The following is a 27,020-nucleotide window of genomic DNA, read 5'->3' on the forward strand; positions in this document are numbered from 1 at the left end:
GAATGAAATTCTGATACATGCCACAATATAGATGAACTCTGAAGACATTAGGCCAAGCGAAATAAGCCAGTCAGAAAAGGACAAATAATGTGTAATTTTACTTATATAAGGTACCCAGAAAAGTCAGATTCATAGAGACAGAAAGTAGAACTGTGTTTACCAGGGGCTGGGGGTAGGGAGAGTGGGAAGTTATTGTTTAATGGGTACAGAGTTTAAGTCTGGGAAGATGAATAGATGGTGGTGATGGTTGCATAACAGTGTGAATATACTTAATGCCACTAAACTGTACACTTAAAAATGGTTACTTTGTTTTTTTTTTTTTTTTTTTTTTTTTGAGATGGAGTCTTGCTTAGTCACCTAGGCTGGAGTATAGTGACACAATCTCGGCTCACTGCAGCCTCCGCCTCCCAGATTCAAGCAGTTCTCCTGCCTCAGCCTCCTGAGTAGCTGGGATTACAGGCATCTGCTACCATGCCCAGCTAATTTTTGTATTTTTAGCAGAGATGGGGTTTCACCATGTTGGCCAGGCTGGTCTCAAACTCCTGAACTCAAGTGATCTGCCCACCTCAGCCTCCCAAAGTGCTGGGATTATAGTTGTGAGCCACTGCACCAGTCATGGTTATGTTTTATGTATGTATTACCACAGTTAAAAAACTTAAGAAGTTACCAAAAAAAGAAACTTAATTGAATTTTAAAAGTAGAAATCTATCTTCCAAATCACTATTGAGTATATGAAATTAGCAAAATAATAGAACAAGAAACATAGGAAACTTTAAGATAGCATAAACAATTAAATCAGATGAGTAGAATTCAGTGAGATGTCTTTAGCTATGATAAATAATTTTAGCATACATTGATATTGTCTCATACATGTATTTAACTTAAGTTCAAATACATATATTTAACAAAAGAGGAGAGAAAGAATTTTAAAAGTACAGGTGTTTTGTGCATGCACTCTATCCTTTGTGAACATACGACTACGGAGGAGTATGTAATGAAAGATGGCAAACTTCGTTCTCAAAGTTCACTGTAGTCCTTGGGTTTGCCTTTTACAGTGTAAACATCGTATCTGGCTTGCCTGGGTGTGATTCTTGAGTTTGAAGAAATGTCTTTTTGGTACAGTATCAGGTATATCATCAAGTGGTCAGATTCAGGCGCAGTGACATGTTGCAAGCCTGGAGGAAAAAGTGGACCCTGGTGGGTCTCTTGAGCAGACAGGATGTCAGTTTCAGCATATGCCTTCGTAAGATACCTTCAAGGGTGATTTTGACCCTCTGACAAGGATTTCACCTCACATGCTGACTTTAAACCCTAAATTTCATTTAAAATGTATCTCTACTTTAGTTAAAAAATAGTAATGATTCCTGTATATGTTCACTTAGTAGGATATATAACCAAGGTTTAGTTGTTTTATTTTTTATTGTTTCCTTCATACTTTCCTGAATTTTCTACAATGATCAGGTTTTTTTTTTTTTTTTTAATGATAGGAGGCTGTCAGCTCATGTTCATGTGTTTATTCAAACAATAGGTATTAAAGATATTACCATGTTCCAAGCAGATATACTGTGGTAGGTGTTACAATTTCAGTATTGCTCAAAATAAACTATCATGGTGTTTATGTTCACGTTGGGTGACAGATAACCACAAATAAGTACATAATTACAAATGATAAATGCTAAGAAAATAAAGAGTTCCAAGATAAACAAGTAGACCCAGTTGTGTTTTACAAACTTATGAAGCCCTTTTCAAGGAAGAAACTTTTGAATTGAACTCCAGAGGATAAGGATGAGTTAGGTAGGCAAAGAGTGGAGTGTGAGACTGTTCTGGCCAGAGAGAACAAGATGGGGAAAACCCCTGAAGCAGAAAAGAGCTCGATGCATTTGACAAATGGAAAGAAGGCAGCGTGGATTGAAATTTCAACAAATTTAAAGATCTAATTGGTTTTCGTAGTGATTCATGAATCGGGCAACATCTCATTCTATAATAAAGAAAAGGTACATTGGGCATGGCAGAGCAGTTGGTTCTGGTAAGGTAGCCAGACCAGGAACAAGGAAACACAATACAAATAGTCCTCAATGTACAATGGTTCCACTTAACTATTTTTTGACTTTATGATGGTATGGAAGTGATACACATTTAGTAGAAACCATACTTCAGTATCACCATACTCATATGGTGATAATAAACTATATGAGCTATGTGATACTGTATTATAAAATAGGCTTCATGTTAGATGATTTTGTCCACTTGTAGGCTATTGTAAGTGTTCTGAACATGTTTAAAGTAGACTGGGCTAAGCTATGATGCTTGGTAGGTTAGGGGCATTAAATACATTTTTGACTTACAGTATTTTCAACTTATGATGGACTTAACGGGATATAACTCCATTGTAAGTGGTGGATCATCTGTAATACCAAAAAAAGCTTATTGATTAACATAGGTTACTTCAGGTTACTTTCCTGGTAAAGATTAAAGCAGAGAGAAGTTCCTTTTTATGCCAGCTCAGGGTAAACTGGCCCCTTTTTAAATTAGTTGCTGTGAATCTCTTGTTTTTAGAAAAAACTGGCCCATTTTGGGACTTTCCTTCTTCCTTAAAGTTTCAGTTTGGTTGTATGGCACAAGTGACTACATTTTGGTTTGGTCTGTTGGGGTCTAGTGCAACAGCTTAGTCTAAAATGATGGACTGCCATAAGTTTTATTTAACAGGGTAGAGCATAGTGGGCTAAGTAGCTTCAAGATCATGCAGGAGCCTATCAACTGTATTAAAATGTTTGGGTTTTATTCTAGTACTATTGCAAGTTATGGTTGATTTATACTTGTAAAGTTTATTCTTGCCACTATGTGGAGAAATGATTTATAAATGGGAAGGCAGAGAGCCATGCGGCGGCGGGTTAAAGTGCAAGTAGAGACACCAGTTAGTTAGAAATCTGTTGCTGTAGACGGTACTAGAGATGGTAGGTAGCATCAGTATTCATATTATCAATAGAGATAGGGAGAAATGGATAGTCAACTTCCTTTTAGAAATAGTTTCTCCTAGATTTGATGATAGAATATGAAGAGTGAGGGAGAAGAGCATGAAAAAAATGTCTGGAATGAGCAACTAGGTGAATAGAGGTTCCATTTGCTGAGTTGGAGATTGAGGAAGAAACAGATTTGGGGAAGATGATCAAAATATCTCATGTTAAAAATGAGATTCTGGCTGGGCGCAGTGGCTCACGCCTGTAATCCCAAGACTTTGAAGGGCCAAGGTGGGTGTATCATGAGGTCAAGAGATCAAGACCATCCTGGTCAACATGGTGAAATCCCATCTCTACTAAAAATACAAAAATTATCTGGGTGTGGTGGTGCACACCTGTAGTCCCAGCTACTTGGTAGGCTTAGGCAGGAGAATCGCTTAAACCCGGGAGGTGGAGGTTGCAGTGAGCCGAGATCATGCCACTGCACTCAAGCCTGGCGACAGAGCAAGACTCAGTCTCAAAAAAAAAAAAAGAGAGAGATTCCTGTTGTACACCCACATAGAGATGTTAGGTCTGCAATTGAATGTAGGCAGAGTTGATTTACACATGTTAAGTTTGTGTGCAATGCACGCCACATATAAGGTGGCACTATTCACATTATAAATATATACTTTCATGAAAACACACAGATGTGCATGAATACCCCATATCTTTAGAGTTCTGGAGCAATAATGTTAACTCTTGTGTTGCCCCAAACATAAATCTATACTTGCACATATTATAGCTATGCACAGGTACAGGAAAATCAGTATACCTACATTCACTGACACACACACATGTGGCTGCACTCTCTCTCAGCTGCCCGTCACCTCCTCTGAGGTTGATTCTCTTGCTCGTTCACCCACTGCTCTCAGAGATGTAATTGTTCCTCACCTGACTGAACTTGACAGAGCCACCTCTCTTGGAGAACAAGGGGGGTGGTGCAGAGTGTGCGTGTGCATGCTGCTGCTGGTGTGTACTCCCTAGGAGGATTTGTGAAGAGAATGACCACCATTTACAGTTGTTTGTGTTGTACCACAATGTATAGGTAACTTAAACATTTTTATTTGAGGAAGAGACATCTTTTTCTTATTTCCGTAAAAATGCTGTAAGAGCTAGGTGTGTTACCCTGAATGCTAGAGTCAGGTGCTGAGAAGAAAGGTCTTGGCCAATGGTATATTATTTGTTGTTCATCAGCATATACATTGGTGGTCGATAAGTTTATCTAGGAAGAGAAGAAAGACCAGTTCTGACTCCTTGAAGAGCTCCAGCATTAAGAGATTTGGCAAAAGAAAAGATAATAAGGTTCCAGAGAGGTAGGAGGCAAATAAGAGAAAGTGATGTTACAGAAGTTGAGAAGAGACCAATATAATCTGTCTATTTGGCCTAGAAGGCTTGGTATTATCCTTGCAATCTGTCCTGAAAAACTCTTCATGGCTTACTGTGCACTAAACTGATGAGACTGGTACTTACCTAATTCTTATTGCCGTACCCATACTAGGAGTTCAGGAAATACAGGATCTTAGGGGAAAAAAAATCGTTTTATAGAAGATAATTCTGTAATTAGTATAAACCTTTATATGTCTAGAAATGTTCTTTTGACTGTTAGATGTGGCATGGATTAATTTATTTTATCAAGGAATGTAGGAATGTTGAAATATATTCTAAAAGAAAATTAAATACTTTCAAATCTTTTACTTATCATCTATCATTTTCCTTTCAGTGTTTTGTCTTTTGTATTTTGTCAGATTAATCTTCTGGAAACATAGCTAATTATATTATTCTTTTATTTAAAAATCTTCCATTGTGTTGCATTTCATATACAATAAAATTTATACTCTTCAACTTGGGATCCCATGTACTGCTGAATTTATTACAAACAATTATTTTTTAATATCTCCTACCACTCTCCTTAATGTATTCTGTAATCCAGCCTGATTATATAGTGTCCACTATTCTTAAATACTTCTTGTCTTTGCTTATGCTGTAACTTCTGCCCAAAATGCCTTTCTTCCTTCCTCTCCACATCAAAAAACTTTTTTTCCAAGGTACAATTCATTTTCTCCTACCTCCAAAACTGTAGTGAGCTGGAAATATTCTCTCTCCTGAACCGATTCTCCATTTTACGTCTTCTCTTATGTCATTTGCATCTCTGCCTTGTTTTATTAGAATTTATGTTACATAGCTTACAACTTCAGTTTTGACTGACATTTCCTTCTGATTATCCTACCCATTGTAGTGCTTTTTTCATAGAATTGGTCTAAAAGGCAAATTTTAAAAAAGTCTTTCTCAATATCATGTCCATATTTGTGTTAATTATATTACTTTCCCATTCTTCTGTAGGATCCAATGATGCCGTTGCTCCAGACTTCCCAGCACAGGTGCTAGGCACGAGAGATGATGACGTCTCAGCCACTGTTAACATTAGACATAAGGAAGGAATCTACAGTAAGAGGGTAGTGACTAAGGCATCCTTGCCAGTTGGGGGAAAACCCTTGCGAAGTGATAATGCAGGTAACTGGATTGGCTTTGTATATTTTGTGGCTCTTTCTCCTCTTTTCATCCTAAATGAGAATATTTTCCAGTCTTTATCCTTTTTTTCTGTTTCGTTATACAAGCTTTTCTCCTTGCTATTATGTTGATCATATACAAGAAGGTAAAATTTCATAAAATCTTCTGTTATGCTTCAGAGATTTTTGGAAACTATAAACTTCATTTTCACAATGGGGAATAAAATATGATATAACTTTTTAAATGAAGTAATATCCAACCAAGTATGTTTTTGAGACTAAGATCCATAGAAATCTTGATTAAATTGCTACATTGGTTTATCGCTGTCAGATATTACAAACTAATTAATGTCTCATAGGCTGGATTCTGTAGGGAGATATGTAGCTCACATGATTTAAAAAACAATTTTTTTTTTTTTTAGAGACAGGGTCTCACTCTATCACCCAGGCTGGAGTGCAATGATGCAGTTATAGCTCACTGCAGCTTTGAACTCCTGGGCTCAGGTGATCCTCCCACCTCAGCCTCCTGAGTAGCTGGGGCCATAGGCACACACCATCATGCCTGGCTGATATTTTTTATTTTTTTATAGTGATGGGGACCCTGCTAAGTTGCCTGGGCTGGCTTGAACTCCTGGCCTCAAGCTATCCTCCCACCTTAGCCTCTCAAAGTGCTGGGATTACAGGCATGAAGCACCACACCCAGCTCCAAGTTGTTTTAAAATTTTTTAAATTTTCTGCCAACTTTTAAAATTAAGATTTTTGATTTCCCTTTAAAAATCAGAAAATCTGGTTGCCCTTTGGCTCGCATTCATTCATGGCGGTAATCAGCTGCAGCTGAGCCATGGCTGTCTCCCTGGAGGCAGGATATCCATTCTCCTGTTTGCTCTCATCCCCACAGCTGAGACCCAGTTGGCTTCATTCATCCACCTTATCTTTCTGGTCACTGTGGGTGTTTCAGTTTCAATCTTATATATAACCGCCACTGTTTTGTTTTTTTTTTTAAGACAGAGTTTCGCTCTTGTTACCTGGGCTGGAGTGCAACAGTGTGATCTCGGCTCACTGCAATCTCTGCCTCCTGGGTTCAAGCAATTCTGCCTCAGCCTCTCGAGTATCTGGGATTACAAGTGCCCGCCACCATACCTGGCTAATTTTATGTATTTTTAGTAGAGACAAGAGTTTCACCATTTTGTCGAGGCTGGTCTTGAACTCCTGACCTCAGGTGATCGACCCGCCTCCGCCTCCCAAAGTGCTGGGATTACAGGCATGAGCCACTGTGCCTGGCCCCTACTGTTTTATAAAAGCTCTTTTTCTTCTGCACCCCTGATACTATACTTTTGTAGCTGATAATATTTATTAAATGAAAACTCCAGTAGCCACTGAAAATTCTGTATGTATAATTGCGTTTGTTTGTTACATTTATCCTTTTTTATTCCTGTGTATAACTATTAGGTGCTGCTGATCCTAGGGCAGTTTTTTAAACATAGGGAGGCTCTAGACCATAGAACATAGTGTTAATGACGTCATGTGATAGCATTAATGCCTTTGTGAGGAAAATTAATGAGGTCTGCTTGTGAAAGCACACATTCATTTCTTTAGATAATTTTTGTTCTACTTCAAAACATGGTGAAGTCTTTTTATAAATGCCTTTTGAAATAAGACAAGAGAAGCATATCTGCCAGCTAACATTGAGACTGCCAAGTAAATAAAAAAATAATTTTACAAAGTATAGTTCATAATTGAAAACTCTTATGCACCAGGGGATCCCTTACGTGTTTTCCACTGTCCATATGCAAGTGGCAATTTGGTTGAAAGAGATAACCCTAAGATCCCACTATCAGATACTTCAGGTGAGGGTAGATGTGGAACAAGTCTCAGAAAATGAAGTGAACTCCATCAGAAGTCTGCACAAAGAAATCACTAACTTTACCTCACTCCCAGACTTCATTTCATAAGGATGATATGTTTGAAATAAAGTCAGGCTCAGTTATCTGAGGACCCCTAGAATCCCCCATCTGTTGATCTATTTCCAGAGTTTGCATCCTAAAGAAAAGCCCTCCTCCTGGCTTATTCCTTAGTGCCATTTCACCTTGGGAGAAGCCGAGCCTTAGAACCTCTCGCCTTAGAGCATCAAAGAAGGATAGAGGAGAGAATACCTGCCTGGAAACTGAACAGTGACCTATGCGTTAGCTAAATGAGCTCATAAAATACCGTATCATAAATTCTCAGTGGAAGGGGTGGAATGTAAAAGTGAGAAAAATCTCTTCAAAAATAGAACATAAAGAGAAGGGAAATGATTTTTTTAAATTCAAGATTGTCCCAAGGTTCAACATCCAAAGCAGGCATTTTATAAAGACAATAGAGAAGGCCAAAGTGAAAGAATCAAAGGACTAGTATGGGAATAAATTTCGGAATTAAAAGATACGAGTTTTCATACCAAAAGGGACGATCATATACATAAAAATACACACCAAGGCACATGACCTTGACATTTTAAAATTGATTTGGAAAGAGATTCTAACAGCTTCGAAAAAGAAAACATAGGTTCCATATAAAGAAGTGGAAATGAGACGAGCATCAAACTTCTCAAAAGTAATAAACGAAGTTAGAAACCAAAGGAATAATACCTTAGAATTCTGGAAGAAAATTATTTCACTAAAACAGGGGAGTTTAAGTTGAAAAAAAAAAACAAACATGGGATTAAGGAAATGGTTGGGGACAACACAGGAAACAGTAAACGAATTCTCACTGTGACAGTGGTACAGAAGGCCTAGAACCCATTCAGATTGAACCCCACAAGGAAAAAGCCAAATTGATAGGATATGTTATGTGATTGACTGTACTTAGAGGAGATATTCAGTTCTATTTGCAACTATAAGGACAAAGTAGTGATTGTCACATAGAAACTCAAACAACACAAAAACAAAGCAGTTATTAACTCTTCAGGAAAAGCAGAAGTTTGTAATAGAAAATAAATGTAATTCCATTATACTAGCTGGCTTAGCTGTGAACAATAATTATATAACACAATCATATGTAAATGCTAAATATCGATTTAATTGAATATTGATTTAATCACCATGACCATTATTTATGTGACATATGAACGCTGAACGTTAATATAGGGCTAAAACTTTTCAGAGGATAGGATGAGAGGATATGTATGGGTAGGAGGGTTTTGTAATGAGATAAATCCACAATTGATCTTAGTATATAGTATAAGAATAAATCTCAGAACTGAAAGGTATGAGATTATAATTGATGTTAAGAAGGAAATCAATAGATAATTTCTGGAACTTAAAATGATATGGTAATATAAAGCATGTTACTAGGAAATAAGGATATTGATCCTGGAATAAATGGCTAAAGGAGTTGAAAACAGTAGCCTTTAGAAATTGGGGATCTGGAGTGGGTGGGATAGGGAACTGCTGACTTTTCTTATAAGCCTCATGAAACTTTTCTTACAAGCCCTTTAAAACATAGATATTGTTATTTTGATTAAATCAGAATTTATATTGTCCTTCACCTCAAAAAAGTAAGTAAAAAGAAAAAGGGCCGGGCGCGGTGGCTCACACCTATAATCCCAGCACTTTGGGAGGCCGAGGCGAGTGGATCACTAGGTCAAGAGTTCGAGACCATCCTGGTCAACATGGTGAAACCCCGTCTCTACTAAAAATACAATAATTTGTTGGGCATGGTGGCGCAGCCTGTAGTCCCAGCTACTCGGGAGGCTGAGGTAGGAGAATTGCTTGAACCCAGGAGGCGGAGGTCGCGGTGAGCCGAGATCGCGCCATTGCACTCCAGCCTGGGTATTAAGAGCGAAACTCCGTCTCAAAAAAAAAAAGAAAAAGAAAAAGAAAAAATATATTTGGCAAATACCGACTAAAGAAAAGCTGGTGAATAGCGTTAATATAGACAAAATAGAATTCCAGGACAAAAAAATATTAAAGGTAGATACAAAAGTTTATTTCATAGTAATAAAAGGGTCAAATGTGCCAGGAAAGATAAAATTGTGAGCTTATATGTATATCCTCAAACTTACATTCAGGAAAAATTACAGGAATGTATAGGTAAATTCAACAATACATTTCAGAAATGTGAAAGATCAGGAAATAGAGAAAGTATCTGAATAATGTAACTAAAAGGTTGACTTACAATATTATGAGAATTTTGCATTTTTAAAAGAACACAGAACATTTGATAAATTTGTTGGTTTCAGAGAACTGATGTTCAAACAGACCAGCTTCACTGACCATACTCTAGCTAAATTAGAACTCAACAATAAAAATATGGAATAATGAAATAAAAGAAAAATCTGTTTATAACAGATTGAATGATGTTCTCCCAAAATTCATGTCCATGGGACTTCAGAATGTGAGCTTATTTAGAAATAGGGTCTTTGTAGATATCATTAGATAAGGATCTCAAGATTAAATCATTTGGATTTAAGATGAGCCCTAAATCTAGTAACTATTGTCCTTATAAAAAGAGGAGAGAAGACCATTGAGGACAGAGGCAGAAATTGAAGTTATGCTGCCACAAGCCAGAGAATGCCAGGAGCCATTAGAAGCTGGGAGAGACAAGGAAGAATTCCCACCTGAAGCCTTCTCAGGGAGTGTGGCCCAGCCGACACCGTGATTACAGACTTTTAGCCTGTAGCTGTCAAAGATTATATTTCTTTGGTCTAAGCTGCCCAGTATATAGTAATTTGTTATGACAGCCCTAGGAAACTAATACACCATTCATCTATTTGAAAATTTTTAAATGTAATTTTAAATAACTCAGAAGTTAAAGAGATAAATCATAATGGAGATTGCAGTGTATTTAGAACTGAAGGATAACAAAATTTTAATTACCAAATTTTTTGGAAGAGAGCCAAAGTGGTATTTAGGGGTCAAGTTACACACTTAAATACGTATATTAAAAATAAGAAAAATCCCATCAAAATCCCAGCAGGTTATTTTTTTTATCAGAAACCAACAAGCTTATTCTAAAATTGATAAGGAAATACAGAATGCCAAGAATAGCCAAGGCAATCTTAAAAAGAACAAATCTAAAGGATTTGCACTGTGAGGTATCAAAACTTATTATAAAGCTGTAGTAATTAAGACAGTGTGATATTGGCACAAGGATGAACAAACTGACCATAAAGCAAAATATTCCACAAACAAATTCACATATATATGGATACCTGATTTGTGTTCAAGGTACTACTTAATATGATGGGGTAAGAATTGTTTTGGGAGTAAAATGTGCAGGATAAGTTAGATATTCATACTGAAAAAAAAAATTGACTCCCTCACATTATAAAAATCTATTCAAAATGGATTGTAGATCTAAATATAAAAGGGCGTAGATAGATGAATGATTGATAGATCTATCAGAAAATGGAGGAGTATTAATCTGGTGATAGGAAAAGACTTATTAAACTGGATTTCCCCTGCGCCCCCCCGCCGAAAGAAGAACCCACAAAGGAAAATATTGACAAATATGGCACATTAAAATGAGAAATTCAAGAGTCTCTCTGAACCTATTCTGGTTTGGGGAGCTACCTAATAATTAAAAATATATCAAATAAATGTTTAAAAATATTTATAAACAATACCAAATTAGATAGTAAAATGCAAGCCACAGAGCGAGGGAAATATTTGTGATACATGTATCCCACAAAAGACATATCCAGAATATAAAAAAGAATGCCTACAAATCAATATGAAAAAGGTATTCAGACCAATAGAAAAATGGGCAAAAGACTTGAATAGATACTTTACAAAAGAGAATATCTAACAGCCAATTAACATGTGCAAAATATTTCACTTCATTAATCATCAGGGAAATGTAAATTAAAACCACAGTAAGATAGCTCCATATACCTACTATTAGGATGGTTGAAATGAAAAAGACAATACCGTATTGGTAAGAATGTAGTAGAACAGGCAGAACTGATTCACTGCTGGTGAGAGTGTGGATTGGTCTAATAACTTTGGAAAGCGGTTTGGCATTATCTACTAAGGTCCACAAAAGCAGAACCTATGACATAGCTGTTCTGTTCCTAACTCTATACTCCACAGAAAGGGTGCATGCAACCACCAAGAGAAACATACGCAAATATTCTTCACAACAGTATTTGTAATAGCTCCAAAGTGGAAACTACCCAAATGCCAAGTATTTATCCAGTAGAATGGATAAATTGTGGCATACTAACATTATTGAATATTAATTAGCAAGAGAGAATGAGTGAAGGCAAATATATGTAACAGCACTTTAACGAATCTTGCAAACAACTTGAGAGAAGAAAGCAAGACACAGAAAAGTATGTGGTATATTATTCCATTTATAAAAAGTTCAAGAATATTCAATACTGATTTGCTGTATTTAAAATCAGGTGTTACCCTCAGCATAGGGGAGATGGAAGGACGAATGAGAGGAGCATGTAGGTTTCTGGCCAGATTTTATTTCTTAACCTGGGTAAGGTTATATACACTTGCGTTTTTTAATTCTCAGAGCTCTATATGTGCACATTTCCCCCCATATTTTCCACTGTGCAGTTAAAAAGATCTTTTAAAAACAATATGGTACTTAGAAATGAATCTAAAAGGGTGTGTAAGATAAACAATATGGTACTTACAAATGAACCTAAAAGGGCATGCAAAACTATATTAAGAGAAAATTATAAAACTACATTGAAATATATTAAGGAAGACCTAAATAGTTGTAAAATTATACAATTGTAATAATAAAGATGTCACCAAATTAATTTCTAAATTAAATGCATTGTTACTCAGAATTTCAGTGGAATGTTTCATGGAACTTACAGGCTGATTCTAAAATATTTATGAAAAATCAGTGAAAGTATATTTAAGGAATAAGGTAAGGGATCTTGCCATACCAGACATCAAGACTTATTACATGTGCAGCTTATTTAAGACATCATTTGCAAATGAATAAACAGAAAGAAAAATGAAACAGAATGGTGACCCAGAAACACATCTATGAATGTGGAAGCTTAACATATACAGAGATGGCATAACAATCTGGAGAAAAGATGAAGAGGAACTACTCAATAGGGTTTAAACCAATGAATATATATCTGGAAAAAGTGAAATCAGATAAATCACTGCTGTACACTAAACAAAAATATATAGTGTTCCAGGCATATTAAAAGTAAATAAGATAACCAAATTTTTAGAATTTAGATGGTCTGTCCTTATGACCATGTGATGATTAAAGATTTCTTAAACAGGATACACAAAGCACCAACCCTAAAGGAAAAATATAGTAAATGTGCCATTATTAAAATGAAAATTTTTTGCATAAGCAACATCAAACAATTAAAAGACAAGAAACAGACTGGGAGAAGATATTGATGAAGCATGCCACCTGCAAAAACATTTTACAGGAATGTTCGTGGCAGTGCTTTTCAAAATAGGAAATAGCCTTAAGTTGATCAATGTATTCATATATATTAAAACAATAGAATAATACATAACATTGAGAATCAAAGACACATATATTAATTGACTAAATCTGAAAATCATAATATTGAGTGAAAAAAAGCATGTTGTGTAAAGATACAGGCAGTATTGTATCCTTTACATAAGGTTTAAAGACTTGCAAAAGAATGCTGTATGTTGTTGATTAATATATGCAATGTAGTAAAGAATTACAAAATAACCTTGATATTGATAAACTCTAAATTTGGTATAAAGGCTGCTACTGAAGGGCCGGGCGTGGTGGCTCACGCCTGTAATTCCAGCACTTGGGGAGGCCGAGGCGGGTGGATCACAAGGTCAGGAGTTCTATACCAGCCTGACCAACGTGGTGAAACCCCGTCTCTACTAAAAAGACAAAAATTAGCTAGGCATGGTGGCGTGCGCCTGTAATCCTAGCTGCTTGAGGCTGAGGCAGGAGAATCTCTTGAACTCAGGAGGTGGAGTTTGCAGTGAGGGGAGGTCATGCCACTGCACTCCAGCCTGGGCAACAGGAGAAGAAAAGGTTGCTACTGAAAAGTGAGAATGGCATCACTGGGAACACCTTACACAAAGAACATTATATTTGTAATATTTTGTTTCTTAAGCTCTATGGTAAATACTTTGGTGTTCATTATGTTGCCTATACTTTAGGTATGCCTGAAATAGTTTAGTGATCTAAAAATTTCAGAAGACATTTAGATAAAAGAGATTAGGAGGATTGAAGTAATAGAAATAAGAAAAATGTATAGATTTAAAAGTTGTAGCAAGAGATGACTGGTTCTTTGCATTTTTAGCAATCTCTATTGCTTTTCTGATTTCTTTGTTGAAAAATATACTTACAGATAAAAAATGTAAGATGATCAAGAAAAACAAAGCAAAGAGAAATAGTATTAGACAAGCTTAAAAGGCTATAACTACATGGGATTTTAAAAAATCATATGAGAATGCTGTGTATAAAATCTAGATGATAGGCCAAGTGCAGTGGCTCACGCCTATAATCCCAGCACTTTGGGAGGCTGAGGCGGGTGGATCACCTGAGGTTGGGAGTTCAAGATCAGCCTGACCAACATAGAGAAACCCCATCTCTACTAAAAATACAAAATTAGCCAGGCGTGGTGGCACATGCCTGTAATCCCAGCTACTTGGGAGGCTGAGGCAGAAGAATCGCTTGAACCCAAGAGGCTGAGGTTGCAGGAAGTGGAGATTGCGCCATTGCACTCCAGCCTGGGCAACAAGAGTGAAACTTCATCTAAAAAAAAATTAGATGATAAAAATGCTTTTCTTGGATTATATGAAATATAAAAATTGACTCCATAAATGGTAAAAACTTTGAATAGGCCAAAGAACTTGAAAGCATTGTTCAGATCTTTTTTCCTTTGAAAAAGCATATCTGATCTTTCCTTTTTTTTTTTAATTTGCTGTTGCATCAAACCATCAAGGAACAAATTTTATTTAGAATGTTACTTTATTTTATTTTATTTTATTTCATTTCATTTCATTTTTTTGAGACGGAGTCTCGCTTTGTCACCCAGGCTAGAGTGCTGTGGCACAATCTCAGCTCACTGCAACCTCTGCCTCCTGGGTTCAAGCAATTCTCCTTCCTCAGCCTCCTGAGTAGCTAGGACTACAGGCATGCACCACCACGCTGGCTAACAGAGACGTTCACCATGTTGAACAGGCTTGTCTTGAACTCCTGACCTCAAGTGATCCACCTGCCTCAGCCTCCTGAAGTGCTGGGATTACGGGCATGGGCCACTGCGCCCAGCCTTAGAATGTTATTTTATTTAAACTCTTGTTGTACGCAGTAAAATACGAAAAATTTTTCAATTCATGTCACAGTTTTTACACGGTGGAGCCTAAGACCTAATATATAAATGGATGGAGGGTTTTGCTTGTAGTTTTGGGGGAGGATTACTTGTCTATTGTGTTTATTATCTTTCCTTCTCTGAGATCAGATGATGTTGTTATTCCAGATGCCTCAGTTCAAGTGCTAATCACTGGGGATGAGAACCTCTCAGACAAAAAACCGAAAGAGAGCCACAGTACGAGTGCTGTGACTGAGGCTGCCCAGGCTAAAGAAAAAGAACCCTTGCAGAAAGATACTGCAGGTAGCTAAACTGGATTGTCTGCATATTATTTTCTTCTCGTCTTCTAAAATGAGGCTATTCCCTTAAGAACAGAAACAGAAATATGTTCTCTATTTTTTTCTTGCTGTCTTCAGCTCTCTTCTATCTCACTTATATATGAAATAGTTAAGGTATTTTTAGCTACATTTTTTTATATACTTTGGCAGGTAAAATTGACATATTTAAAGCTCTTTGAGCTATTTCTGGAGATCTTTTGGATATAGTAAACAAATTAATCTCATTACCAGAAATTCATTTAATGGTCCATTTAACCTCTGCCGATAAAAATCTCTCAATTCTGAGATCCAGACCCTCTAATACCATTTTTGTATATAATCCTTTATTCTTTAGGAATTCAGCTTGTTTACTTCCTACCTATCAGTTACTTTACTTCAGAGGGATTATGCTCATTTAAATGCCCCTAATAGTGTATTTAAGTTAGGATTGGTTTTGACTCTGAGAGGAAAACAAAAGCGAAATAACATTGGCTTAAAGAAGACAGAAACTATTTCTCTTTTTTGTAAAAATCCAGAGGTTAGCATCCAGAGTTGACGTGGTACTCCAGAGTTTCAGAACAAAGCTGTTGCTCTCTTGTTACTCTAACATTTTTGGCCTCCATTCTTAAACTGTATCCATCAGCCCGTATTGCAACCAGCAGGAAGAAAGGAAAAGAAAAAGCACATTTCTTCCTTTAAGGATACTTCTGAGAAGCCATATGTATCATTCCTTTGCATTCTATTGGCCAGACTTAGGCACATGGTCACATGTGCCAGGGAAGCTGGGAAATTGAGTCTTTATTCTAGCAACAATGTGCCCGGCTAAAGTTAGTGTTCTGTTTTGAGGAAAAGGAAGGTGGATATTAGAGGACAGATAGTATTTACAGTTTCTGCCCCAATTGTAAACTAAAACATTTTAGAACATAATTAGCTGCTTCTCTTCTTTAGGTATTACTTGTTTAAAAAGGTTAAGGTGGGGGGTGCATTACTTGAGGTTAGAAGTTCGAGACCAGCCTGACCAACATGGTGAAACCCCATCTCTACTAAAAATACAAAAATTAGCCAGGTATGGTGCTGCACGCCTGCAATCCCAGCTACTGGCATGGCTGAGGAAGGAGAATTGCCCAGCCTGGGCAACAGGGTAAGACTTCATCTCAAAAAAAAAAAGAAAAAAAAAAAAAAGAAGCAGCAGCAAGCTGAATTCCTTAAGTATAAAGGGCTTTATAGAACAACAGGATTAGATAATCATCATCATCTCAGGGCACTTTGTTAAGAGTAAAGGTCAAATAAGTTGAAACAGTTGTTTACTTCTGATAATGGAAATTAATTTTATACATAACATTTGCACAATTCTCCCCAAGTATATCAAAGTACACTGAAAATATGATTTACTGCTTTTTATTTAAGTGTTTCATACCTAGAACTGCAGACTTTTTAAAATTAAACATGTAAAAATTCAAATAATGCAGAAGAATTTAATATGAAAAGGTCTCTGTTATCTCTGAACCTTCTAGTTCCACTTTCTGACAACCAATATTAAACAAGTTTTCTCATAGAAAAATTCCTGCCAAGTAGAGTAAAACTACTTGTTCAAAGCAAGATTTTATGAATCTACAAATATTTTGTATTAAAATGATTTACTTTACCATAATTTAAAAAATATTTAGGTTATTTCCAATTGTTTATTCTTCCAAAGCATGCTGCAGTGAACATTTGTTTGTGCGTGTATGTATAATTTTATTTTATTTTACTTTTCTGGGTACAACTTTATCTGTGTACCTGTAATTCCCTTAAGTGGAAGTCTGGGTGAAAAGAGAACATTTATTTCAACATTAGTTAGATATTGTCCAATTGCCCCACATCTTAAAAACGTTGCAACAAATTTGCACTTCTAACAATAGTCTTATAAGAGTACATGAATGTTTCCCCATGTACTCAACAATACTAAGGACAATCACATCTTTTCATCTGGGCTATTTTGACAGGTAAAACAAAATTTGTGTCTTAGTACATTCTTTATTAAGAGTTGAGTATTTCTTCATATCTTTAATGGCCATTTGCATTTCTTTTACTATAAACTTTCTGTTCAGGTCCTTTGACTGTTTTCCTTTTAGGTTGTCATTGATTTGTAAAAAGCTCTTTGTATAGTAAGAAAAAATCAGCCCCTTTTCTCAGTTTCTTGATTTCTTAAAATTGTTTTCCCATTTTCCATTTATAAATTGACTCTGCGTTATATTTTCTACCGTAAAGATACTTTAATTTTAATATATACATTTATCAAATCCTTGGCTTTATGACTCCAAGATTTTGTCAGACCTTGAAAGCCTGCTCCCGCTTAATTTTATTAGAAAAATCAGATGACCATGACTTCATACAGAACTTTTATGATCTCTCTTTTTTATACTTGGATTTTGGTGACAAGAGTAAAGTAGGGCTACAACTTAAAATTGTCACCATACTCCAAATGGCTAGCAAAGCATCTTGGCATTATTTGTTGAATAATCCTTCTTTATCTTTTAGTAAGAGTGTAGCCCACTGGAGGCCTACTTTATATGGAAGTTTCCTTGAAGATTTTTCATTATGGGTGGGCCATAAGTTTCATGTTTTGTCCCTGACTTAATGGTCCCATTTGTATGAAAGTCCAGAACAGGGAAATATACCGAGACAAAAAGTGGATCAGCATTTGCTTAAGTCTCAGGGTTTCTTTTCCGAAGTGATGAAAATATTCTAAAATTGATTATGGTGATGGTTGATTGCACTTAGCTATGAAAATAGTAAAAATCATTGAATTACATATTTTAATTTAGTTTTATGTTGTTTGAGATGGAGTCTTGCTGTGTCCCCCAGGCTGAAGTACAGTGGCACGATCTTGGTTCACTGCAACCTTCACCTCCTGGGTTCAGGAGATTCTCGTGCTTCAGTCTCCAGAGTAGCTATTTTTTGTATTTTTAGTAGAGAAAGGGTTTCACCATGTTGACCATGCTGGTCTTGAACTCCTGACCTCAAGTGATCTGGCCACCCCGGCCTCACAAAGTGCTGGGATTATAGACATGAGCCACTAAGCCCAGCCTGAATTACATGTTTTAAATGGGTAAATTATATCTGAATAAAGATGTAGGAAAGAAATGTTCTATGGTCATTTGGAAAGGTTTTTTTTTTTTTTTAATTTTTTGAAAAGTTTTTTTTTTTTTTAAGTTTTTTAAACCACATAGGCTTACACACTTACACACACACACACAGCCCAACCTCATTACTTGTATTATTCCCAGGCGTTTTTAAACTTCACTTACAAAAAAATTTTCATCTCTATGATCTGTCATAAGCTAATTATGTGTGTTCAAGCTCCCCACCATTATTTTGTACTTGTCCATTTCTCTTTGAAGTTTTCCTAGGGATGTCTGCTTTATTTTTTTCTCCCTATGAGCAAATCCCACCTTCTGGCCCCCCACCCTTTAAGCACCTTTTGCCTCACAATCTATCTGAAGAGTTGTTGTTTTCATATAATTCCATACCTTCATTCTTTTTTAAGGCAACATAAATTTCCTTATTGATTGAGCTCCTGGTTTTCATTTTATGAATTTTTTTATGCTAAGTTATTTGATGTTTAAAGATTTATGCAAAATACCCTCACTGTGAATTGCAAATCAGTACAAAAATATCCCTCTTCAATTCCTGCAAAACTTTTGGTGAGTTTAACCTCATCTATATTAATGTCCCCAAATTTCTTTTTGATATATCTCTAAGTTTCCTTTTTGCTTTCCACTTTCCTCAGTCATTTTACTTTTGATATGTTTGTTATATAGCATGGAACTGAGTTTGTTTTTTAATATAATCCAAGAAGTTTTTTTTTTTAAAATATAGATGAATTTAGTTTACTTATATATAGCCATGTATGCTTTGCCGTCTTTAATTTTATGGCATTTTTTTCCTTTTGTTAAAAATTTACTGTTTTCTTTTTTCCTCCCTTTACCTCCATGTTTACCTCTACTGTTTTTCTAAATATTTTGGATGTTACGGTTTAACTCTTTCAGAGGTAAATTTTATAATTTTCAATACTATACTTTCACATGTATTTTTTGATTTTACAACGTTAAAGCTGAAGTTTGCTCATTTATACCTCCTTTAACCACCCTGTCCTCCGCCTGTCCTCCAGTCTTTTAGCATTTTCTACTTGCTTTTTCTGTATGGATGCCTGCATAATTCTTTTTTTTTTTTTAAGTTCAGTACTATCACAAACATAACTTTCAGTTTCCTAAGACTTAGACCCTTTTAAATTGCAGGTTCAAGCCAGGTATGGTAGCACACGCCTACAGTCCCAGCTACTCTAGAGGCTGAGGTGGGAGGATTACTTGAGCCCAGGAGTTTGAGGCTGCAGTTAGCTACAATCACACCACTGCACCCTAGCCTGGGCAACAAAATGAGACTCCATGTCTAAAAGTACATACATAAATACATAAATTTGTCAGTTCCATTCTTCCTTATATCTTTATTTTTCTATTATCTTCTTTAGAGACAACAAAAGATATCATTGTGTTAAATTTTCACTGTCAGTCCTCAAATTCGATAATTTTTTTCTAATTGCTTTCATCTCTTTCTTCTAATTGGTACTTTTTAAAAATTTCATTTTGTTCTATCCCCTAAATCTCCTTTTTCATTTCATTATTCTATCAATTTTTGTTTCATACACTTCATGTCTTCTAAAATTATTCAAAGTGTAAAACATTTAGAAAAAAATTTCTTGTCTTCTAGAGTATGCTTTTACAGATTATATTTCCATCTTTCTTTTGCAAGCTGTGTCTCCCACACGACCCCCTGCAGAGTTGCAACGTTCTATTTCTTCATCTTATGTATTATTTTTGTATGTGTGGCAAAAAGTATGACATTAAGTTAGCCATCTTAGCCATTTTAAGTGTATAGTTCAGTAGTGTTAAGTATATTCACATTGTTGTGCAATAATCTCTAACTCTTTCACCTTGTAACACTGAAATTTATACCTACTAAATACTAATTCTCTGTCCACCCTCTCACAAACCTTGGCAATCACTATTCTACTTTATGTTCCTATGATTTCAACTACTTTAGATATTTCAAATGCAAGGAACTATATGGTATTTATCTTTTTGTGACTGACATAATTTTGCTTGCTATGATGTTTCTGAGGTTCATCTACCTTGTAGTATGTGATACGATTTCCTTCTTTCTTAGGACTGCACAATATACTATTGTATGTATGTAACATATTTTCTTTATTGACAAATAATTCCCATTTTCTTAATATAATCATCTGTTGACTGACATCTGGGTTGCTTCCATCTTTTGACTATTATAAATAATGTTGCAATAAACATGTGTATACAGGGATCTTTTTGAAGTCCTTCTTTGAATTCTTTAGGTTACATGCCCAGCAGTGAGATTGCTGGATCATGTATTAATTCTTTTTTATTTTTCTGAGGAACCTCCATACTATTTTCCACAATAGCTACACCATTTTGCATTACTACCAACAGTGAACAAGGGTTTCAATTTCCTTGCATCCTCATGAACATTTGCTATTTTCTGTTCTTTTGATAGTGGCCATCCTAATAGGAGTGAGTGATATCTCACTGTGGTTTTGATTTGCATCTCTCTTATAATTAGAGAGATTGGGCATCTTTTTATATTCTTGATATGCCATTTGTATGTCTTCTATTGTCTATTCAAATCCTTTGCTCATTTTAAAATAAGTTATGTCTTTTATTAAATAAGTTGTTTGGGTTTTTGTTACTGAGTTTCATAAGTTCTTTACGTATTCTGAATACTAACCCTTTATCAGATCTATGATTTGCAAATCTTTTTTCCCATTCCGTAGAATGTCTATTCACACTCTTAACTGTTTACTTTGGAATGCATAATGAAGTTTCATTGGTCTATTTTTGCTTTTGTTGCCTGTGTTTTTGGTATCACATCTGAGAAATTATTGCCAAGTTCAATGTCCTGAAGCTTTTCCCTTATGTTTTCTTCTGGGAGTTTTATGGTTTTAAGGTCTTACATGTATGTCACTAACCCTTTTTAACTTTTGTACATGGTGTAAAAGAAAGGGTCCAACTTTATTCTTTTAAATGTGGATACCCAGTTTTCCCAACACCATTTGTTAAAGAAACTATCCTTTCCCCATTGTGTAGTCTTGGTACTATTGTCAAAAAATCATTTTTTTTTTTAAATTTATTTTTTTGAGACAGACTCTCGCACTGTTGCCTGGGCTGGAGTGCAATGGAGTGATCTCAACTCACTGCAACCTCCGCCTCCCGGGTTCAAGTGACTCTCCTGCCTCAGCCTCCCTCCTTACAGGTAGTAGGGATTACAGGTGCCCACCACCACACCTGGCTAATTTTTTGTATTTTTAGTAAAGACAGGGTTTCACTATATTGGCCAGGCTGGTCTCAAACTCCTGACCTTGTGATCCACCCGCCTCGGCCTCCCAAAGTGCTGGGATTACAGGCATAAGCCACTGTGCCTGGCCTTGCTTTATACATTCTTGATGTAAGCAGTTGAACCTGGATTATTTAAATCTATCCAGTATGGGTAGATTAGCTCCTTGACTCATTTTTCTCCTTATCTAGGCTGTTCCATCTTCCACTAAGAGGTAAAGCTTAACAGCCAGGTAGTAATGTCTTGTGTTCTATATGCTTTTATGTCTAAGGGGGCCATAGACAAACATAAATAAATTTAATTTTACTGTAATTTTTTTAAAGTTTGTATTGATGCTCTCATTGTCTTTGCCACAGTCTTCTGGAATGCATTTAAGGTTGTCTCTGTTTGGGGATTGAGACAAGATGCTTCACTTCTAATACTATGAGCCTTAGGTATTTATTTATAATCCTGTTTCTAAGTTGGCCTTCCGAAGTGCTAGGATTATAGGTGTGAGCCATCGTGCCTAGCCTTCAGCTTGCTTATTTTCTACTATTCTCTCTATATTTTACTTCAGTCCCAGGTTGGAAGGACTATTCATTGAAAATACTGATATTAGAAAATAAACATTTTAGAGCAATGTTATCTATTTTCTTATTGTTTTACTTACTGCTTTAATGAATTTTAGATAGCCCTGCAAATTTTTGCTTTATTTATCCTGTTGCCAAGGTATTCTTTCTGAAATACAGCTGTAATTATGTTACTCCCCTGCTCAAAATGGTATACTGGCTCTTCATTTCTTTTAAGGATAAAATTTAAAGTTCTTGGTCTAATGCTCCAGGCCCTGTAGAATTTGTTCCCAAATAACCTTTGCTGCCTTACTTACTTCTGCTTTATAAATTGTAGAAGTCACACATACTGAATATTTACATTCTCCCTAATTGCCTCAGTGCTTTCCTGCTTTTATGCTTTTGCTCATGCTATTTGATGAAGCAGGGGAAAGGCCAGCATGACTGAAGTATAGTTACTGGAAGAGTGGTACAAAACAAGGAAGAAAAGTTATATATACTTGTGCTTCCTGTTAAGGAGTTTGGGTTTTGTTCTCAGTGTAAGAGAAGGCCATTGAAAGTTGCTACATAGAAAATGACAAGTCCAGTTTACATTTTAAAAAGATGACTTTGACCACTATTTGAAGAATAGATTGGAAAAGCACAAGATGGGACAGAAGACCTATTAGAGACATGCAGTATTATGATAGGAAATAGATAGAGACATGCAGTATTATGATAGGAAATAGAGGTAGACAGATGTGTGATTGATTGGTGAAGGATTAATGGCAGAAATAGGAAGAGGAGGGAGTTGGAACTATTAAGAATAACTCCCAGATTTTGGCTTGGGCAGTAGGATGATGTGCCATTTACAGAGATGTGAAAGACTAGGGGAGGTAGAGTTGTCGAGGATGCTAGAATAGAGTTCAGTTAGATAGCTGTGGCATCAGAGTGGATATATCATGTATATAGTTGGAACTCAAAAGAGAAATCATAGCTTGAAATATAAATTTGAAAATAGATAACAGCATGAAAATGGTACTAAAAGCCACAGGGAGAGATGAGATTACCTAGAAAGAGAATATAGAATGAGAACATTTCCTGGAATTGGCCATACATGGAGGTTGTTGATCATGTTAGCAAAAGCAGTTTTAGTCCAGGAGTATGGCTGTACTCTGCAGTAATTTGAATAGTGAATTGGGGTAGGAAGAGAAGTAAAGGAGAAGAAAATAGTTTCCACTTTAGAAGCTTGGCTATGAAGAGGAGCAGAGAAATGGGCCAGTACCTGGAGGAAGATGTGAGGATTTTCTAAACATACATGCTAAATGATGTTTTCAAGCCACTGGAAATGATCCAGTAGAGAGGGAGCACCTGAAAGATAGAAGAGAGAGATGATAAGGAAAGGAAGCAAGGTCTTGAAAGGAAGATGAGTTGGGCTCCAGAGCAGCAGTGGAGGAACTTGCCTTTAAAAGAATGGGAGAGGTAGTGCTGTCTCTGTATCCGGAAGGGTTGTGGGAGCAGCTGGATTGGCATAGGTAGCAGCTGCCTCAGGACATCCACAGAAAGTGATCCCTCAGCCCAGAATGTTCTTATTCTGCCTGTTTGTTTGTTTAGCTCTCATTTTTACTTCACATCTTATCTTCCTCAGAGAAGTCTTCTCTAGCTGCCATTTCCTGGTTAAATTTGTCTTTTATCACCTTGTTTTTGTTCTTTGTAGCCCCTAATTGAGAATTATATATTTGTTTATATTTATTTGTTCGGTGGAAAAGCTGCAATCTCAAGAACCTATAGAAGCTAAATGAAATCTCCCAATTTTTAAATGTTGCTAGTTAATTCTAAAATTGTATAGTTGTTTTTTTTTTTTTTTTGTACTTTAAGTATAAAAGCAGGTCCTGTGTATCCCACTCCACTTTAGGGAAATCCATAGGGATTCCTAGAGTATTTTGTGAAAACTCTGCTTGCCAGTAATCTATAGTGTGCGTGAAAAGGATTTCATCATTGCATATATGTATCTTTGTTTCTACCCATGATGTAGAACTCTAAAACAGTGTTTTGATATCATATTAGAGATTACAGTTAGGGTTTATGTTTGTGTCTCAGCATATTCCTACTGCTGTAACAAAATTCTGCAGATTTAAGATTAAGGCACTGGCAGATTGGGTGAGACCCCAGTCTCTGCTTCCAAAATGGTGTCTTGTGGCTGTGTCCTTGCCTAGTGGAAAGCAGGGAAAGGCCAAACAAGATCCTTCTGGCCCTTTTATACGGGCACTAATCCCATTCATGAAGGTGGAGCCTTTATGACCTAATCACCTCATACCTAATACTGTTATGTTTCAACATGAATTTTAGAGGGACACAAACTTTGAAACCATAGAAAATCGTAAGATATTACATCTAAAAAGGCCTTTTTTTAAAATATAAAGTAATGGTTGTCAAAAAGTGAAGATGGAAAGAGGTAAATTTTATGTATATTTTACCACAATAAAAAAAATTTTGGAAAAAGTGAAAGATGGTCCACAGAAAAGGAATTTCAGAAGGCTCTAAAACATGTAAAAAGGGTTTTTAAAAATTTATCCATTTAATTACTGATTATGAAAATGAAGTGTCATGTTTCTTAGCTGAATATGGGGTTACTAATATCTATCTCTCAGTTTTAATTGCATGATTAATTAGAAAACCACATGTAGAGCATATATCACAACACCCCACACAGAACAAGTGGTAAATACATTATAGCAGTTGCTCTTATTATCTGGAGAACTAAAGTGCCTTCCTCGAGGTCACATACCCAGTCAGGGGCAGACCCCAGGCCAGAATTCATGTCTCTTAAACTTTTACTGTACCAGTGAGGCTGCTAAGAACCAGGCATGAATCTTTTGTGCAGGCAGTGAATTTTCTGACACTTTATATAAACTGTTCTTTCCTTTAGTCTTTCTTCTATATCTAAAGAATTGTGAACAGTATTTCTAAACAGAATGCTAATATTTTTAAGTTCTTTCAGAATCTCTTTTTCTCCTTTTCAGAGTCTGAATGTCATTCAGAATTTGAAAATACTACGCATTTTGTCTTCAGGTCGGCGAAGTTTTACATTCATCATCCCATACATCTACCAAGTGATCAAGATATGTGCCATGAATCTTTGGGAAGGAGTGTTTTCATGAGGCATTCTTGGGAAGATTTCTTTCAGCATCACCCAGACAAACATAGAGAACACATTTGTCTTCCGCTTCCTTATCAAAACATGGACAAGACTAAGACGGATTATACCAAAGTAAAGAGCCTCAGCATCAATGTGAATTTGGGAAACAAAGAAGTGATGCATACTACTGAAAGTCAAGCTACAGATTACCCAAAATATAATGTACACATTAATGATCCAAAAAGGGATCAGAAGCTCACCCCAGAGCAAACAACTCAGCACACTGTGAGTTTGAATGAACTGTGGAACAAGTACCGGGAGCGACAGAGGCAACAGAGGCAGCCCAAGTTGGGCGACAGGAAAGAACTATCCTTGGTGGAGCCACTTGATCGTTTGGCTAAGCTTCTTCAGAATCCCATCACACATTCTCTCCAGGTCTCAGAAAGTACACATGATGATGGCAGAGGGGAACGAGGTGTGAAGGAATGGAGTGGTAGACAACAGCAGAGAAACAAGCTTCAGAAAAAGAAACGGTTTCAAAGTCTAGAGAAAAGCCATAAAAACACAGGAGAGCTTAAAAAAAGCAAGGTGTTTTCTCGTCATGGAGCTGGGAGGTCTAATCAAATTAAAATTGAACAGATTAAATTTGATAAATATATTCTGAGTAAACAGCCAGGTTTTAATTATATAAGCAATACTTCTTCGGATTGTAGGCCCTCAGAGGAGAGTGAGCTGCTCACAGATACTACCACCAACATCCTTTCCAGCACCACTTCTACTGTTGAATCGGATATATTGACCCAAACAGATAGAGAGGTGGCTCTGCACGAAAGGAGTAGCTCTGTTTCCACTATTGACACTGCCCGGTTGATTCAAGCTTTTGGCCATGAAAGAGTGTGCTTGTCACCCAGACGAATTAAATTGTATAGCAGCATGACCAACCAACAGAGGAGATACCTTGAGAAGCGGAGCAAACACAGCAAGAAAGTATTGAATACATGTCATCCCGAAATGACTTCTGAGCACACCAGAAGGAGACGTATCAAGGTACGTGGCTACAAATTCCATCTGGCAGTGGGACTGCCCTTTTCGTGGATTTTTTAGATAAGCTTTGCACACAGGTGAAAAAAAAGCCATTTGCCCTTTCCTCTGTTTACCATTTCTTACCAACTGGAAAAGAGTGAGAAAGTGTAGTACAGTGCTATTGTGAGTTGTCATTCTTTTCATCAACATTCATTTATGAATTACCTTTTGAATGAAGGGCTTTGCTGCTAGATCCTTCAGAGTGTGCAGAGTTTACCCCTGAAATGGGGGAGCTTTGAGGTTGGAATGATCTCTATCCTGAACAATTTTGCTGAGTTTATGTTTATTTATTTATTTTTAATTCATTCCTCTCTGTCTTTCAAGAAATATATTTGAGGTTCTTTTAAACACACACAGACAAACACATAAATAATACAGTTTTTTTTTTAGTAATTGAAGAATTGAGGTGATTTTAAAAATTGAAGTTGGGGTGAGCTACAATATGATTTTTGAAAAATAAGTAAATAAAGAATTGTGAATAATGGAAAGACAAGTCAAAGCCAGAAGGAAGATAAATATGCCTTGTGGACGTGGTTGCTGGAAGTGAGCTACAAATTTGGCTTTATATTTTCTAGCACTTAGTGTTGCTAGAATTTTGTGATCAGTTACATTTTTTTTTTTTTTTTTTTTGAGATGGAGTTTCGCTCTTGTTTCCCAGGCTGGCGTGTAATGGCACGATCTCGGCTCACTGCAACCTCCGCCTCCTGGGTTCGGGCAATTATCCTGCCTCAGCCTCCTGAGTAGCTGGGATTACAGGCACGTGCCA

At 36.3% G+C, this 27,020-nt stretch overlaps 1 protein-coding gene across 30 annotated transcripts in view; it reads left to right on the forward strand.

Annotated features, from left to right (window-relative positions):
- Positions 1-27,020, forward strand: part of LOC105708774 (centrosome-associated protein ALMS1-like) — a 261,189-nt gene that overhangs the window by 170,099 nt on the left and 64,070 nt on the right. For 29 of the 30 annotated variants that reach the window (XR_010340699.1, XR_010340700.1, XR_010340697.1 and 26 more), the window contains 3 exons: positions 5,340-5,510; positions 14,949-15,083; positions 25,056-26,218. Coding sequence is in view for 24 of the 30 variants with exons in the window: in XM_064371249.1 (XP_064227319.1) it covers positions 5,340-5,510; positions 14,949-15,083; positions 25,056-26,218 (1,469 nt within the window). In the remaining 6 variants the exon portion in view is untranslated. The remainder of the gene's footprint in view (positions 1-5,339; positions 5,511-14,948; positions 15,084-25,055; positions 26,219-27,020) is intronic. The other variant, XM_064371260.1, reaches the window with a different exon arrangement.

Source organism: Aotus nancymaae, unplaced genomic scaffold (genome assembly GCF_030222135.1).
Source record: "Aotus nancymaae isolate 86718 unplaced genomic scaffold, 86718_ANA_hifiasm-v0.15.2.pri h1tg000125l, whole genome shotgun sequence".
Lineage (NCBI taxonomy): Eukaryota > Metazoa > Chordata > Mammalia > Primates > Aotidae > Aotus > Aotus nancymaae.